This window comes from Phasianus colchicus, chromosome 7 (genome assembly GCF_987193195.1).
Source record: "Phasianus colchicus chromosome 7, bPhaCol1.hap1.1, whole genome shotgun sequence".
NCBI lineage: Eukaryota > Metazoa > Chordata > Aves > Galliformes > Phasianidae > Phasianus > Phasianus colchicus.
In genome coordinates this window covers 14,700,383-14,717,419 of record NC_143442.1, presented here as the reverse complement: position 1 = coordinate 14,717,419, position 17,037 = coordinate 14,700,383, and the positions used below count along the sequence as shown (strand labels likewise).

Sequence of the window (17,037 nt, the reverse complement as noted above, 5' to 3'; positions counted from 1 at the left end):
CACGTAGCTTGCACGGACTCACTGAGCTCCCTCAGGTGCTCTGCAGGGGTGTGAGGAGGCGGATGATCTTCTGGCAGTGGCGTGCAGATGAAGGCCGGGGGCTGCCCCCAGCCGTGGGCCAGGAGTCACTGCCGGCTAGCGCAGCCAGCTGGTCACTGGCCCTGAGGGAAAGCAACACCTGTGGACAGAGGCACAGCAATCAGCAGTCAGCCCTGCACCATCCCCTCAATGCCACCAGCTGTTTCACAAGAGGGGTGAGGGCTGATACCTGCTGTATACCAGGGTGCTGGCTGACAGCGCACAGAGCCATTAGTGCTCCCTCCCGCACACTGGCCTGGGGATCCCGGCAGGCCACCTCCAGAAGGATGCGGGGGGTCCCGCTCTCGATGAGCAACTCCCCGAGCTCTGCCGAGCGCCGGCCCAAATTGCCAAGGGCTGAGGCTGCATTGCAGCGTGTCTTGGCCTGCCGATCGCTCAGCAGCTGCGTCAGCCTGGGCACAGCCTTGCCCAGAGTCCCGGATGGGGAGGATTCATGATAAGCAGCATTACCCACTGCAAAGCTGGCTGCCTTGCGCACAGCCTCATCCTCATCAGCCAGGCACACCAGCAGGCCCTCCAGTAAGTCAAGCTGGTTCTGCAGCACCTGGGGAAAGCCATGGCTGTGTCGGAGCAGGTTGCCCAGCAAATTGCAGGTTTTGGCCCGTATGGGGTGTTCCTGGTGGCGGAGTAGGTGAGTCAGTGCCTGGTAGGTCATATCTGAACCCCCTAAAATCCTCTGGAGGAAGGGCAGGTGCTCCGGACAGGTCCGAGCCACATGAGTCAAGAGAGACAGGAGGTCAGTTGTGAGCGTGAGGCTGCCTGAAAACAAGACAATACTCAAGTAGGCAATGATGTGCTCTGAGGCAGCAGCCTCCCTTGCTATTTGGTCTGTGACCTGCTCATCGGAGACAACAAGGCGGCATAAGAGGCTCATGGGGAGCTCAGTGTCTGAGAAAGGCAGATGGTGACAGCAGACCTAAGGAGAAAGGAGACACAGTAGTGCTGAGGGCATCATTCTTGCACTGAGGGCTGTATGGCACTCAAGTGTTGTCCCCACCTGGGCACAAAACAGCAGTGCCAGCATGGGCTGTGATGTGGGGAATTGTCTCCAGGAAGGAGGGGAAGATAAATGTGGGGGGTAGAAGGGTACCTGCAGTAGCTGGGGAGGAATCTGGGAGTCTCTCACTGCCTCGATGACTAATGCTATGGTGTCTTCATCCACATCCAGGGCAAAAGGAAAACAGAGAAGCTGGCAGGCCTGCATCACTACAGCTGGGATGAGCTCAGCCTCTCCATTCTCCCTTGCTTGCCTGAATTTGTTAGAGACTGGGCTTAATACAGAGATGATGAGGGGGGGAAAAATAAAAAATTAGCTGTTGAGCACTGCTCACTTCAGCCTTCCCAACTCACGTCTGTGCCAGACACGCCAGGAAGCGAGGAGAGAGCAGTGTCTTCAGCATCACCATGAGGACACCATGGGACTGGGTGAGCTGAGGCAGGCACCGGTGGGTCTCATGAGTGAAAATGAAGAGGGCCAGGCTTAAGAAAAGCAGTGTGCCTGCAGGAGGAACAGCATGGCAGAGAGGCAAAGGGAGGGAAGACTGAAAAAGTCTCCTCTCTTCTGTTTGCCTGTGCTGCATAGAGCCCTCACTTTCTGGAGAAGGTCAACAATCCTCAAGAACAATCCCTGAACCCTCTGGCCCTAGGGATCAGTTGATGATAGGGACAGAGATGTGAACAAGCCTGAGAGCAGGATGTGGAGTAGGGTACAGGACAGATGCCTTTTTCACCCACAGCTCCTACCCTGAGGGGAGAGAAGGCTCCAGTCTGGCTCTGCCACAGGGGCCCCTGCCTCTGGGCTGTTTCCCTCCAGTGCTGCTCCACTGCCACCCATGCAAAGCACTGCAGGAACACAATACCACACCATGCTCCACAACTCTGAGGCAGCAAAGCTCTGTTCCACAGCCACATCCTCCTACGTATGGGGAAAAAAAGTGTTAACAGGCTTACAGACTGTTCTCCAGGGCTCCAGTTCATGATTCTACCAGCCCCATGGTCCCAGGGAAGCCAGGGCTGGATGGTCCAAAGAGTAAAGAGGGAACCTAGCAGCCCTCCTGCCCCTGCTGATAGCACCAGTCTCAGGGCATTTCTGTTCTCTCCCACTCTGATATATCCATGAATCACTCCTCTCTGCCTATCAGCCTCCCATTAACCCTCCTGAGCTCCACAAACATGAAAGGTGACTTTCATGGGGTTGCACAGTTCAGCTAAAGCTCTACAATTTCCTTTTTTTCCCCCCATCCTTCACCATCAATCCACACTCTGGCCTCTGCATCCCCACACCCAGCTCAGGCAAAGGGTGAAAGGAAGGCTGGTACCTGTGCAAGCAGCTTTAATAGGAGGAAAATGATCCCATCATAGAGACCAGCACCCATAGGCAGGGAGAAATGCAGCTGTAAAAGAATGTGGGACAGGCTGGATCTGAGCACTGCTCTGAGGGAAGCACACCAGACCCCATACCTTTCTTAGTCCATCTTTGCCTGCAAACCTTTGTACTGGGGTGACAGCAAGGCCCCCCTGCTCCTCAGGCCCTATTCCATACCTCAGCAGGCTCCATCAGTGCGCTTGTCATTGCTGGTAAGATTTCTTTTCCCCCAAGTGCAACAGGCACCCCACGCTGATCAAGCTGTGTCAGGAGGAATGCTGCAGCACCCTGTGAGAAGAAACAGAGTTCAGCACCTTTAGGACTTGCCTATCCACTCTTAATCCATTAGACCAGGGCAAGGACAGATCAGCTGCACCTATCCCATCCCACCCTGAGGAAGCAACAGTAAAACCCAAATGGGATGTGGGGCTCTGCAGGATTCCTTGTGGTACCTGTGGCAGAATGGACAGACCTACCACAACAGATATGACAGGAGACTGAGTGAGCAGATCCAGGGCCAGGGTAACCACCTCCTCAAGCCTGAAACACAGGAATCAGAGGAGAGACACTGGCAGCTAAGCCCTCCTCACAGTACTGTATTTCCAAGCCTCTACATCCAACTGAGCAGCGGCATTCAAATACTCCCAAGGATGGGAAGAAGCCACTTTGCAGGAGGGCAAATGATTCCTCATTCACAGAGCTTCATTGCCCATTCTGGGTCCCTAGTGCATCCCCCGCATCCATCTACGCATCAGGATCAGAGGGATCAGCAGGACCAGAAGCCTAGCTCTGAGTAAGGTGTAGGGCAGAGACTTGTACAGGACAGGGAATGCTCTACTTTACCCACAGATAAAAGCTGGTGCTTACCTGGAAGGAGAGGCCTGGGGCTGCAGGGTAAGCAGGGTCAGCAGGTATAGGGAGGCCTCACAGGCCACCCTCTGAGTCAACTCCGCCATGGGGACCTGCCAAGGGAGCAGGAGTCACAGGGGAACAGCAAGACTGGGAGGGGAGGAGGGAATGCTTCTGAGACCTGGAAGGTAGACAACAACTGCGCTCTGCAGACTGAGCTCCATCACACACTTTTCTTTCCACAACACCCAACCTGGTGTAAGCAGCACCCAAAGAAATGGGTCATGCACTCCTACCCAATCACAAGGGCCGCAGTGAAGTTCTACCTTGCCCTTTGAGAGCTGCATGAGGAAATCCCATACTTGCTGATTCCTACCCAGGTGCTGGCACAGACTCGGGCTGGCATAGCAGCCAGCATAGAGGATCTGCAAGACAGAAGGGAAAGCTGTACAGCTGCCCAGATGACAGAGACACAGTGATCAGGCCCATCCTAGTCACACTCCATGGCTACTGTGAACTCAATTACTCAAGGAGACCAGAGTTATTAAGTGCTGAACCTCCAGCTCCCACTTCCCCAAGTTCTTAATCCTAGGCCAGGAGACTGGACACCTTTGGGAACAGCCAGATAAATGGATGAGGTCATTACCTTGAGAACATTCAAGGAGCAATTTGGGTTCTCCAGCTTCTCCAGCAATTTTCCAAGCTGCTGGCACTCTCCATCCATAAGCTTTCCAGCTATCTCCTGAGCAACCTATAAAAATCAGCCTGTTATATACTTCAGGCACCTGAAGCATTGCACAGACTAAGAAGTTCCATACTAGCAACAGGTTAATAGAAGAAGGCATTGCTTCCTACACAGCAGTGCCTGCTTTCAAGCAGGCACGCTCATCCATCATGACCCAGCACTGCCCTGATGCACAGTCCCTGAGCTGACATGAGTAAGGTAAGATTCTTGCTCCACTTCTTTCCATGTTGACTTAGAGTTGAACTCAATTATCAAACATAAATGTGTATTCTTGTTTTCCCTCCTATTCAGTTTGATTTCAGATTTTTTACAGTTCATATCAAAAACTTACAAGAATCCTTTGCATTTCTCTATTAACCTAATCTTTTATTTAGCCCTTCCCTATGTCAGACATTAAGTGTGAGTCTTTTAATTGACTCAGGAATCCTTAGACTCATTTACTTAATGGCTAATTTCAGGCAGACAGGAATCATTAAGGGCTGAAGCCAGAGTTTCCCCTCCCCCATGTTCCTAACCCCAGTTCTTAGACTCCTGAGGCTCAGCTCTTAGATCAGGAAGAGCAGCCTGCAAATTACAGCCCCTCTGCCAGCAAACTCGGAGCATCCCAGCCCTACACTCTACTGCTGAAAAAGAGATTCTCCTGGAGAGGGCTGTTGCTCCCTACAAAGAGAAGTGGCCTGACCTGCTGCTTGGCTTCCCGACAGCTGTTCCGTGCCAGAGGGATGCTGCAGGCAGCTGCCAGTGCAGCTGTAGAAAGGTCTGCCACGCATTGTCTCTGGTCATGGGCTGACTTGGCCTCCATTGCTGCACCTGGAAAGGACAGAGCTCAAGAGACACATCCTAAGCATGAGGGGTGCTTAGTAACAGCAGGATGGAGCTGAAGGCCAAGAGATGTTTGGGTAAGATCTGCAATTGAGGGAGAGAACAGGAGAGCCACAGGTGGCAGATGTTTGAGGGATTTGGGCAAATAAGCTCAGCCACCTTCTCCTGGCAACAGCAGTTAGTGCTCTGATAGAGCTCAAGGGCTTGAAAGAGAAGGAAAGCCTGCCAGGAAGCCCTGTGAGTAAGTGGTAAGCTGCCATTAGAGCTACCTTGAAGAGCAAGTTGCTCAGAGATCAATTCCTGAAGGAGTCTGTTCAGCAGGGGCTCATTTTCCTCTCGCAGGCTGGCATAGAAGGGGGCAGAGATAGAGGGGCACATCGCATCCAGGCTCTCACAGAGCAGGATAAAGCACTGAGGGAGACACAGAGGTTGCTATTACTGCAGATAGAAAGTGGGAAGGTAGAGACAAACAATCATAGAGGAAACTAGGGAGGAACAGCAGAGATGGGAGAAGAACACTTGTGCTTGAGCTTCAGGGACCAATGTCTCCTCTCCAGCCACTCAAGTCCCACTGTTATTGCATAGGAGCCACATGCTGGCTGAGAGAAGGGTACGCATGGAGGTACAGCCAAGGAAGGTGTCCCTCAGAGAGATTCTTTCTGCATATGATCCACCCCTCAACTCCCCCAAAAAATTAAATACAATAGTGGCCCTGACAAGAATGCATCAGGCCACATAGCTCAGAGCAGGCAGCTCTCCCCACTAATGCATGCACTGAAGCCCACAGCTTTGGTCAGGGGAGGACAGAGTGGGGAACAGGGAGACTGGGACATTCTTACCCGGAGGCTTTGCTGGCACAGTCTCATCTCACTGTCAGCTGGCTCAGCCAGCAGATCTGGCAGCAGGGCAAGGAAGTGGTTGGCACTGTCCTGGAAGGTCTGTAGGCTTGGGAAGGCAGCAAGTACAAAAGAGAACAGATAAACCTAGTCACTGGCTATAAAGACAGGATCTGGTCACGTCCTTACAGCCCTGGCTGCAAAGTAGCACAACTGAACTCATCAGCTGTGCCTTTCCCCACATGACAGTTTCTCCTTCCTTCCTACTTCTCTACTGTGGCCACAAAAGACCTCAGAGTGTACCATGTTGCCCCACTTGCCCTGCCCCTACCTGTCCTGCCCACTCTCCTCCAGGCTGCATTCACTGCTGAAGTAAATTGTGGTCACCATGATGAGGTCTGTCAGCACTGTGATACACCAGGGCTGCTGCAGGAAGCAGAAAGAAACATGAAGTGGCAATTGCCTGCCAGCCTGACACCACTGCAGCAGGATCCTTCCTTGCCAAGATCTTCCCCCTTCTAAACAGGGCCTGGAAGAGACACTGGTCCTGTGAACCAGCTCCGGCAGGACATAGAGACCTGTGATAGCACAGGCACACTGCAGGACTGAGGGAGCCACAATCTGCCTGGGGTTCTACACCCACCTGCTTTGTACTGCCACTTTCCAGCATCTGCTTGGCCAGATGCAGCAGGGACAGTGGCACATTCAGCTCTCGGCAAAAGAGGTTCAGCAGCTCAGAGTCACAGTGGGTAGCCAGAAGATTTCCCACAACACGAAGTATGGGACGGAGATGGGACGCTCCCTCAAGCATCCCTTCCAGCACCTGGCAGCAAGAAGCCAGAAGGACTCATGATCAGCAGCACTTATGGCCTCTCCATCAGTCACATGGCTGCCCCCCAAGGACAGTGGAGAAGCAAGGGACAATAGTGGAGGAGATGACAAGCTAAGTGTGTGAGGCAGCTCTGATGCCTGGGGAAGCAGCAGAACTCCTTGCTAGCTGAAGCAGGGGATCTCCCAATGCTCCCTACCCAATCCCAGGAAAGAAGGCAGCATCCATGTCCCCAGTCTCAGTCAGCTGGACCAGCCATCACTCACTTGCTGAGCAGATTCTTCAAGCCGGGCTTGGACACGGTGCCGGAAGGCTGGGTCCCTCAAGAGGCTCAGAGGCGTGCTCAGCTGCATGGCCAAGGGCTCTGTGGCCTCGATCAGATGTTGCCACTCCTCATCACTCTCCAGCTCCTGACCATGGAAGAGAGAGTTGGTGCCACAGATTCTGCCTATCCCAGAGTCTAAGTACCAAGCCCTAGGAACTGGGCCCTGATGTCCTTATCGCAGGACATCATCTAACCTCGCTCTTCAGGTCCACAGCCTCGATGCTTTTTCTGCCTTGGAGCTCTGCTCTGCCAACACCAAGCTGCAGAGGTGCTTCTGGCTGGGGAAACTCCCGCTCATAATCTTGTGTGATGCTGTGCTCCCTAGGCAAGGAAACAGCCCAGTCAATGAGCTACCCCACTTTCCTCTCTTTTTCCCAGTCCCAGCCTTCCCTCACCGTGGGCTTGGAGGAGGCTCCTCCAGTTGCCAGTCTGCCATGCTGTTCTTTCCTTGCAGGACACCTGAGTTCTTCTCTTTGAAGGATGCTAGTAGCTCCTCCTCCTCAAGGGCTGCCTTTTCAAAAGCTGCTCTGGGTTTATGTCTGGTGTGTCCTTTGCCAGAGTCCTTCATAGATGTAATGTTTGCCTTCAGTTGCCCCTGGGAGATGGCAGAGAAGTTTGGTCAGGGAGACTCAGTGAGAAGAGCCCCACCACAGCAATGATCCCCAAATCCTGCCTTGTATGTGGCCATTACACCAGCCTGGCCCACCTTCCTTCTGTCTTTCCCCTCGGTCCCATTTAAGAGCCCCTCCTTTGACATAACCATGGGGTGCAGTCCAGAGAATCCCACACTTTTCTCCACCTTTTTCTGTGCCTCCTCAGCCATCTTCTGCCGAGCCTTTCTCAGGATCCTGGACTGGCCACTCCTAGGGGCCAGGGAATGGGCTTGCTGCTCCTTCAGGGCCTGTAGCTCTGGTGACAGCTTGGTGGTGAAGGGGTTTGAGATCCCATGCTCTTCTGAGTCATCAATCACTGAGAAGGCAGGAGCAGAATTTCAGCAGCTCTTTCTTGAGATGCAGGGAGAGCAACCAGCTCTGCAATCCCAGGAGAATCCTGGGGGACCCAGAGCAACCCCAGGGACAGGAGCTAGGGGTTGGTGGAAGCTGAGAGGAAGGAAGCAAAAACCAGGGTAGAAAAAAAAAGAATGATAGGGTGGTGCTCCCAGACTCCAGGCAGTAAGAAGGGGAAATGATTTGGTACTCACCAGTAACCCGTCCAGCAACAAAGGGGTGGGAGAGCAGTTCTGGCCATGACAGGCGCTGGCGGGGATCCTTCATTAGCAGCCCCTGCAGGAAGCTCTATAAGGCAGCATAGTGCCAACGTCAGACACCACACATGCAAAAATGAATACAGCGCTCCCACCAGTCTCCCTCAGAAAGAACACTCAGGAAGCCTGGGTTTTTTTGTCTCGCCCTGAGAAACAGCATGTCTGGTGTTAATGGCAGACAGGCAGTGAGAAGACACTTCCCTTCTTAGCGCAGTAAATCATTCCTCTCTTCTCTGCCTCAGCTTCCCAATTTATCTAGGGATAGCAGTGATAAGGGCTTCCCCCCAAGGAGGCCGAGACCTCATCCCTTCACTGTGTTCTGAAATCCATGTTGGGGGAGAGAAAACCTAAGCATAGCCAATCAGAGCAGCACACAAAGCCAAAACTGCTATTGCAACAATGGGTCCTACACCACAGACAGGGCTTTGTTCCTTACCTTGAAGGCTGGGCTTATGGCCTTAGGCCATTTGACAGGGTCCTTGACAATGAGGCTGACAAGCTGGAAGATGCTGCTGGTATAGAAGGGAGGTGTGCCCATGAACAGCTCATACAGAATGCAGCCCACAGACCACAGGTCTGCTGTGTGGTCATACGGCCGCTCCTCCACCAACTCCGGGGACATGTATAACGGAGTGCCCTTGATGGAAGTCAGCACCATGGTGTGGATGCTCATAGCACGTGCAAACCTGCTCAGAGCAAAACACAGGTGGCCATTTCATTCAGGAGCAGCTCCTAAGGAGACCCCACAAGTCATCAATATCCTGTCCCCTCTGGAGTCTCAAATTCCCCACCCCTGCTAATCCCTGAATATGTGCAGAATGCAAATCCCCTTCCACACTTCCCCTTCTACTCTACAGCTCCAGGTCATTCCTTGGATGCCCCAAGCCTACACATCCTCCTTAGCAGGTCACCCTCACACACCCAAAGTCACAGAGCTTGATGACGCCGTCTTTGCCCAGGAGGATGTTCTGGGGTTTCATGTCACGGTGCAAGATGCGGTGGGAGTGCAGGTAATAGAGAGCAGAGACCAGCTGGGCAGCAATGGTCTGGACCTGCCAGAAACACGAGAGCTTCGTTCCAGTACCCCAACTCTTGCCTTTGCCCTGTTTGGGGCAGGGTCCTGCCCCACCCTTGGGCCATCAGCTCCTCTCTGACAGAGGAGTGAACCAAAGGCCGAGGCAGTAGCCATATGTTGTGGCTCTTGTAGAAGGAACAGGGAGATCCCCAGGGGGAATCACTGTGACCCACTGCCTGCAATCTGGCTGCCTTTTCATCCCCTTCAGAAACTCTGCCAGCCAAAGCCTCAGAGACACCTTCATCCCCTTGATATCTCCAGGCCCACAACAGACCCCCCGCCTGCTAAAAAATCCTGTTCCCTCCATCCTGTAGCAAAGCCTGTGTAGCCAGTCACCTGGTCCTCGGGCAAACTCCCATCATCCTCCAGGATCTGGAATAGCTCCCCCTCTGCATAGTCAGTCACCACCACCACCTGGAGGAAGGAGCAGTGTGGAGGCATTAAGCACACCCCCAGACGCATCCCTACCGAACCTCTGTAGCTTTACTTATCTGGAAGACACAGTAGTCAGGGAAGTGTAAAGGAACAGGACAAGCATATTATGGTATTTCAGAGCCCTGTGGTAGAAATACTCCCTTGAGCATATTTTTGATCTACTGCCCAATTACTGGAGGCCACTGGTTAACACTTGACCAACCAGCAGGCTGAGTTCCAGTCCTAAGACAATTCCCTCATAAGGTCTCTCCATATCCAGAGAGCAGGAAACTCCAATTAGGCCACGTGAGGGAGAAGAATAGGCTGGAGGCAGATCTGCAGCACTCAACAAGAGTGGAGATACAGCTGAGTACTGAACAAACCTGGCTGGCTATAAATGCTGCTAGAGCCCTGGAAGGCTGTAATCAGCATCTCCTGAGACAGAGATGACAGCAGGTGATACCATACCAGCCCATACCCCCTGCCCAACCAAGCCAAAGTACCTGCCCCATGCAGGCCCCTTTACCTCTTTGTCAGTCTCAAAGCTGTCGAGCATTTGGATGATATTAGGATGATGGAGGCCTCTCATAATCTCAATTTCCCGCTGCAGGTTCTTCAGCTCCTTTTCAGATCGCCCCACCTTGGGGATGAATTTCAGAGCCACCACCTTCCAAAGCAGGCAAAGCTGGGATCAGAGCAGGGTCCCACCCACCCTGGCAGGAACTGTATTTAACCCAAGTATTTCCTAGGTGAACACACAGACTGAGACATGTTCATAGGGCCCCTTGAAGCTAGGGCAGCAAGGAGTACAAGCAGCCCCTGAGCTGTATTAACAGGACTGCAGGCAGTTGCCTGAAGGAAGCGATTCTCGCCCTTTACTTGGGGCTTGTTAGGCTACAGCGGCCAGTTTTTGGCCCAGAAGCACACTGACAAACAGGAACGGTCCTAGCTGAGGATCACTAGGATGGCAAGGTGGCTGATGCACGTGGCATACGAGCTGAAACTGGGGGATACGAGCTTCATCAACCTGGAGATAAGCTGAACAACAACCCTACGGCCGGCAGTAGGAGGCTTCTAAGAAGACGGAGCCAGGCTCTTTACAGACGTCCCTCCCAGTACCCGCCTCACTCCTCACCTGGGCGCTGCACCTCCGCCGCCCTTTGTACACTCGTCCGAAGGAGCCTTCTCCGATCACCTCCAGCACGTGGTACCTCTCCATGGCGGGGCTCCGAGGTCGGGCCGAGGCTCCCCGGACGACGGACCGACGACTTAAGGCCGCGGGGCCGCAGTAAAACCCGGCCCGAGCTCGAGCCCGCCGCGTTAGGCCGCGCCGCCGCGTCGCCTAGCGACAGCCGAGGCCGCCGCGCTTCCGCTTCCGGGCCGGGAGGCAAGATGGCGGCGGCCGGCGAGGAGGTGGAGGCGGCGGACTGGTAATGGCAGCCCGTCCCCGCCCCGCCCTTCTCCGGGGCCGGCGTCTGGGGCCGCCTGACCGCTCGTGCTTCGCAGGGCGCTGCCGGCCGAGGTGGAGGTGCTGGAGTCCATCTACCTGGAAGAACTGCGGGTGGTGCGGGGCCGCGCGAGGTACGTGCCGGGCCCTGCGGCCCCCGGGCCCCGCTCCTCGGCCGCGCCTTACCTCTGCCCGCCCGCAGGTCCGAGCCCTGGGAGGTGAGCATCACCCTGCACCCCGCCACGGCCCAGGACCAGGACTCGCAGTTCGTGCGCTGCACGCTGGTGCTCGCCGTGCCCCCCCAGGTAGGCTCCCATCCCAGCTGGGCCTTGCGGCCCCCTATCTCTGCTTCCCTCGGTGCGTTTTGGGTTTTGTTGGTTTGTTTTGTTTTCTAGTATCCCAACGAGGCTCCAGACATCTCCATCAGCAACCCGCGGGGGCTGTCAGATGAGCAAATCCAAAAGTGAGTGCCCCGTCCCTGGAGGTGTTCAAGGCCAGATTAGACGGGGCCCTGTGCAACCTGGTCTAGCATTAGGTGGGAAGGTTGGTGGCCCTGCATGTGGCAGGGGGGTTGGAGATTCATGATCCTTGAGATCCCTTCCAACCCTGACAATTCTATGATTCTGTGAGAGGGGAGTGGTGGTGTTAACAGCGCTTAGAGCCTTCTCTGAATGCCTGTATGGTCCTCTGTTCTCTTAATGCATACATACAGCTCTCAATTCACCTTGAGTTAAATCTTATGTCAGCCCTGATGCTGAGTTTGACACTGAGGAATGGTTTGTTCCCTTGTGGTCCACCTGAAACGTAACTGAAGTCTCCCAGGCCTTCAGAGATGTTGGTCCAGCTCTGACAGAGACAAGACTGAACTGAGTTGCAGTGTTCAGGCAGCCTGCTGCTGCCTGTGTGCTCCTGTCCTTGGTGCAGCAGAGATCCAGATACCAGTCAGCAGCACAGCATTAAAGTTGCTCCCACTGGATCAACAAAGCCTTAGATTTGCTAAAGCTGAACAGTACTGGGTGAGCTCAAATTGAAGCAGTTTGCAAACTCACTCTCGCAATTCCTCTGAGGACAACCATTTCCTGCACACTTGTTCACAAGGAGTTGGGGACAGCATGGGAATATGCGCTTGCATTTGTGCCCATCCCACACTGTAGGCAAACCCTGGTGGATGATGTTCTTTTTATTTCTCTTGTTATTATGGTGGGGTGGCAGGCATGTGGAAGAGTGAAAAGGTGTGGCAAAGTTTGTGTTAAGTATTTGTGCTGCTTTGCTGCAGGATTTTGCAGACCCTCAGAAATGTTGCTGAAGCCAGGCTGGGGACAGAGGTGCTGTATGAGCTGATTGAGGTGAGAGCTGGGGAGAAGGGAGGCAGGCAGATACACACATCGTTCTTTGACTCCCTTTGAGGTGGGAGAGCCCTGAGTCTGGCCCTATGTGGAGGCCAGTGAGAAAAATGCTTGCTTTTCTGCTTTGACAGAAGGGGAAGGAGATTCTCACTGACAACAATATTCCTCATGGCCAGTGTGTGATCTGCCTCTATGGATTCCAGGTAGGAATGTGTATTCAAGCCATTCAAGCTGGCTGAGAAGTGAGTCAGATGAAGCCCAGTGGAAGAAGCTATGTGTTTCTGCCATCAATAACATTCCTGCTGACATGGGAGTGAAAACCCACCTCAGCTAGGTGCTGGGAGCACCCTTTAAATGCCTTTCTCATCCACAGGAAAGGGAAGCCTTCACAAAGACCCAGTGCTACCACTACTTCCACTCCCACTGCCTGGCCCGCTATGCCCAGCACATGGAGGAGGAGATTCTCATGCAACAGGAGGAGAGAGAACAGCACCTGGCACCTTCCCCCAAACAGGTATTGGGCTTTGATCCCCTGCACAGGCCCTCACGAGTTCTCTGTCACTCCCTGTGGGATGTGGAACAAAGGCCATCCTGACTCAGCAGCCATGTGCAGCATGGTTAGCATTGTGCCTGTGCTGAGAGACTCAGTGAAGATTGGACCAAGTGAGTTCCAGGAGCCCTTTCCAACCATAATTACAAACTGGAATCTCCCTGGACTTCCCTGCCTTAGCAAAAAAGTGCTTGTGATTAGTTGAAGGCTGCCCTGTTTGTTTCACTTCCAGCCTGGGGATTCTCTGGATGTGCGTGGGCTGGGTTGCTGCCTAGGGTTTCACCTCTCACCTCCCTGCAGAACGTCGGTGTGCAGTGCCCTGTCTGCCGGGAAACCTTGGTTTATGACCTCTGTGCCCTGAAGGCAGCACCACCACCACAGCACCCACTGGTAAGAGATGGGGATTCATCTGCCTCGCTGTGCCCCCTCTCTGGGTAGCTTCAAATGGGACATTTTAACACATGAACAAGTAGTGCCAGCTGGAGCTGATTAACATCCTCTGCCCAGTACTCTAGGAAAACACACAAATGTCCAAATTCCATCTTGTGCTCTATTCAGAGGGGACCATTGGAGCCCTTCTGCCATAAAAAAGGCACCCACCTTCAAACGTGATAGGCAGAGGAAAGCAAAAGATATATAGCTGTTGCATTGGGAGGCAGTGAGGACATGTAGTGTTGTTGGCTTGCTTTCCAGAGCAAGCAGATGTGGTAGGGAGAGAGAGACTTCTGCCATCAGGTAGAGTGCCTGAATGGAACGTCTATGTTCTGTCTGCTCTAAGAAAATAACTATAGCTTTCCTTAAATATGTCTCTGTACCCACTGAGATGTTACCAGTTTCAGGTGAGTGACTCCAGCTTATGTGGTGAGTTCTGGGGTTCTTGATTTTTAATTGCTCTGCATCTTGCTCAGGCAGGCAATGTAGGGAATAGTGGGTCTGCAGTGACATGTACCTATACAGAGACAGGGAATTACACGTGAATCTGTAGGCTCAGTGGGTCAAATGTTGCAAACAGACAGTTTGCTTGGGTGCTGTGTGATGAAATGAGGGTTTGGGGAGTTGCTCATGACGTTGCTAACTGACTGCCCATATAGATAGAGCCCTTAACCCCTCTTGCTGTCTGCCACTCAGGAGCCATACAGGCCAGATGCCAAGATGCTGCAGCACCAAGAAGAACTGCGCTTAATTTTCAAGAAACAGCAAGAGAAAGGGGGCATCATTGACCCCGAAGCAGAGAAGAACCGTTACTTCATCAGCCTCCAGGCGGTATGGCACTGGGGGCAGAGAGCTGCTGAGCTCTACACCAGCAAGGAGGTCCCTGGACTTGAGGGCCAAACACTGTCATCCGCTTTGGGACTGTCCTGTCCCTTTCTTAACCATTGGCTTCTTTCTTTCAGCCTCCAGCTACTGTTGATCCAGGCCAGGCAGCTGCTTCCTCTGAGCTGCTGGTGAGTGCTAGTGATGTGGATGCACCTCAGGCACCCTGCCAGGCCTCAGCTCTGGAGCCAGCCAGGGCTCCAGAGAGCAGGGCAGAGCCTGGGCAGCCAGAGAGGCTTACTGTGCCCAAGGAACCCCAGAGCAAGAGGGAGAGGCACAGAGGGGAGAGGCCAGGCCCAAGAGGCCAGGGCAGGCAGTCCTGCAGCAGCTCTCAGGAAGCGGCAGGGGAAGCCTGTCATCTGTCCCATGGCTCCAGGGTGCCCAGAGGCTTTGGTCAGAGACCAGAGAGAAGACCTGGTGGGAGGCACTGTCAGGAATTTCCAAAGCCTCACAGCAGAAGCAAGGCAGCTGCGTTGGTTGAAAGAAAGGAGCTGTTCCCTGAAGATCCTTCACCAGTAGTGGGCGCAGTGGACTTGAAAGAGGAACACCATAACATGGAAAGATGGACCCCGGAGCAAGGTGCTGAAGCCCAAAGCAGGGAGAAGGAGAACCTGGTGTTCAACCGCAGCGAGCACAGAGCAGCTCCTGGCTGGCAAGGCCACCATAGGCCCTGGGATTGCGGGAGGTGGGAAAGGTCCAGAGTGCAGGGTCGTGGCTCCTACCACAGAGCACCAAGAGGGCGAGGGGTGTTCAGGCCCAGTGGACATCGAGAAGCCCATTTTGTGGAGAAGGAGAGCAGTTCCTAGCAGGAGGGGTAAGGGGCTGGGCTGGGAGAGGCTGTTAATAACAAGAATGGCAAAGACTGTGGTAGAGAAATAGCAAGGAGTCACCATGCAACTTAGGAGAGAGGAGCAGTTGGCACAGCTTGGGACAGGTGAACTCTCCACGGTTCATGTAGAGTGAAACATCAGGCTGTCTGGTGTGAGCAACTGGCTGTCACCACCACTGGAGAAGCTGACTTCTGTCAGGTCACGGCAGCCTTGGTCCTGAAGGATGCAGGGGGCAGAGGAGGGCTTGACCAGGGACCAGCATGCATCCATTGTTTGTTTTTGTGAGCCAAGAAACATACATACCTACAGAAGCAAGTGGAATTAGCTTGACATGGTGATACAGCAGCCAAAGCTCTGCAGGACCTTCTCTGGAACTGAGCATCCCTGCAGAGCCACGGTGGCACCAGGCAATGAGGCTGTGCCAGGGCAGCAACCTACAGCTCATCTTGTTTCATCCTTTGGTGGTTCTTTGAGTACCTTCTCAGCTGCTGTCCCTGCTCCTTAGAGATGACTTTGTTTCTTCTGTGGTGCAGACTGCTGCTCAACTCATAGGCTTGGCCAGGCAAGTCCTTTGTATAACATGACTCTTCCCAGCCCTAGCCTGAGCTAAGTTAAGTTTAAGCCAATGCTTTAGCAAGTCAGGACTATCCAGTGACTGAGGCCTGGTGCTGGCTCCTGCTCCCCATGGAAGCTTGAGTTTAGCTGGAGCTTCTGCCCTGTCCTTCAGCTGCTTTTTTGCAGTTCCTTCTGCTGCTGTTTCAGATTCAAACCACGTCCTGTTGCAGAGACATGACAGGAATCCCAAATTTCTGAAGTGGGACACTGCTATTAAATTAATCTGTTGGGTCTTCTCTGGAGCCTGTTCCTTTTGTTTTCTTTGCCCTCCCACTCCTATTCTTAGCTGTTTGGAGCAAAGTGTTGATCCCTTCCCTCCTATTCCGTACATGCAGGGGAAGTCTCCTGGATAGCAGGATGCTAGCTCCCTGCTTTGTCAGTGTGAGATGTCTGGCTCACCTAGACCATACTCATTTCTTCACACTTGCTTGTGCCTTGTGACCCCATAACACACCCCTCTTCTCACACAGATAATTATCATCTTCCTTTTGCTCACTGTGCTTTTAACAGATCAAAACTCACAATGTTCCAATTGCCAAGCTCCTTGGCATCCTGCAGCAAGTCAAATTTTTCTTTCTTCTTGTTGGGAAAGCTACTGTGTCACGGTTGGAGCATACGAATTCAGCCACAGAAATTAAAGTGAGCAAGGTCTTCAGTAACTGCTTGTTAGAAAGGAAGGGGTTTTTTTTGTTTGTTTGTTTGTTTTTGCCAGAGAAGGGCTTAAGGGTGGGCTCTCAACTTTCTGACTCACTTGCTGTTAGCCTGGAGCAGAGGAAATTCTGCACTAGTGTGTGGAAATGAATTTGGGCCAAACATAAATTCAGAAAAGTCTTGGCAACAGCAGGTACAGGCTGTCAAGACAGCACTTAACTCTGACTTGAAGAGGATGGTGGGGTGTTCTGGGGAAGAGCAAGGCTGTGATATGCCCTCCCTGCTCTATGTCTGAGAAACTTCAAAGCAGCAGATGTTCAGTTCCTTTTTCTAAAAGTTTGTCCAAGATTTAGAGTGAGGGAAAAATGGAGCCTGCACCATGCCCTGAGGCTTCTCACTTGGCATTTGCTTACATCCCTACTCCCAAGGTGGGGCTGTGCTGTTACTGACCTACCTCACAGGGCTGTTGTGAGGCTACACTGGCAATGGTGCTCAGGCTGGGCAGAAAGGCACTGATGGTGGCTGTAACATTAACACTATTAAAAGCAAGTAAAGTGACACAAGTTGCTTCCTGTGCTCTTGTGGTGGTAGTGGAGGGGGGGACTTGGGTTGGTGGTGCTGGTGATGGAGCACAGAATCTAGCTGGATCAGGCCTCTCCTC

The 17,037-nt window shown here is 53.2% G+C and overlaps 2 protein-coding genes across 7 annotated transcripts; one reads left to right on the top strand and one right to left on the bottom strand.

Annotated features, from left to right (window-relative positions):
* Window positions 1–31: 31 nt before the first annotated feature.
* Window positions 32–11,277, bottom strand: STK36 (serine/threonine kinase 36). Of its 5 annotated transcripts, none has more exons than XM_031590505.2 (26): window positions 10,759–11,277; window positions 10,150–10,290; window positions 9,546–9,623; window positions 9,056–9,186; window positions 8,571–8,820; window positions 8,072–8,165; window positions 7,670–7,839; window positions 7,266–7,465; window positions 7,065–7,191; window positions 6,812–6,955; window positions 6,360–6,539; window positions 6,048–6,142; window positions 5,720–5,825; window positions 5,150–5,291; window positions 4,741–4,868; window positions 3,960–4,064; window positions 3,640–3,738; window positions 3,332–3,426; window positions 2,941–3,004; window positions 2,642–2,752; window positions 2,418–2,492; window positions 1,843–2,014; window positions 1,450–1,597; window positions 1,190–1,349; window positions 269–1,015; window positions 32–178 (listed from the first exon to the last, which is right to left on the bottom strand). In XM_031590505.2, exons 1-26 carry the CDS (start codon window positions 10,840–10,842, stop codon window positions 32–34), a joined length of 3,993 nt encoding a protein of 1,330 aa, XP_031446365.2. In that variant the 5' UTR covers window positions 10,843–11,277. The 5 variants fall into 5 exon arrangements, with proteins under 5 accessions (XP_031446365.2, XP_031446366.2, XP_089999916.1 ...); XM_031590506.2 differs by having other exon boundaries at window positions 6,048–6,139; XM_031590508.2 differs by lacking the exon at window positions 32–178 and having other exon boundaries at window positions 696–854; window positions 935–1,015.
* On the top strand, window positions 10,969–16,939 carry RNF25 (ring finger protein 25). 2 transcript variants are annotated; one of them, XM_031590516.2, is made up of 10 exons: window positions 10,969–11,053; window positions 11,130–11,204; window positions 11,273–11,375; window positions 11,466–11,533; window positions 12,347–12,416; window positions 12,548–12,619; window positions 12,790–12,930; window positions 13,267–13,356; window positions 14,095–14,229; window positions 14,361–16,939. In XM_031590516.2, the coding sequence occupies exons 1-10, from the start codon at window positions 11,016–11,018 to the stop codon at window positions 15,084–15,086; spliced, it is 1,518 nt and encodes a 505-aa protein (XP_031446376.1). In that variant the 5' UTR covers window positions 10,969–11,015; the 3' UTR covers window positions 15,087–16,939. The 2 variants fall into 2 exon arrangements, with proteins under 2 accessions (XP_031446376.1, XP_031446377.1); XM_031590517.2 differs by lacking the exons at window positions 11,466–11,533; window positions 12,347–12,416; window positions 12,548–12,619.
* The last annotated feature ends 98 nt before the right edge of the window (window positions 16,940–17,037 follow it).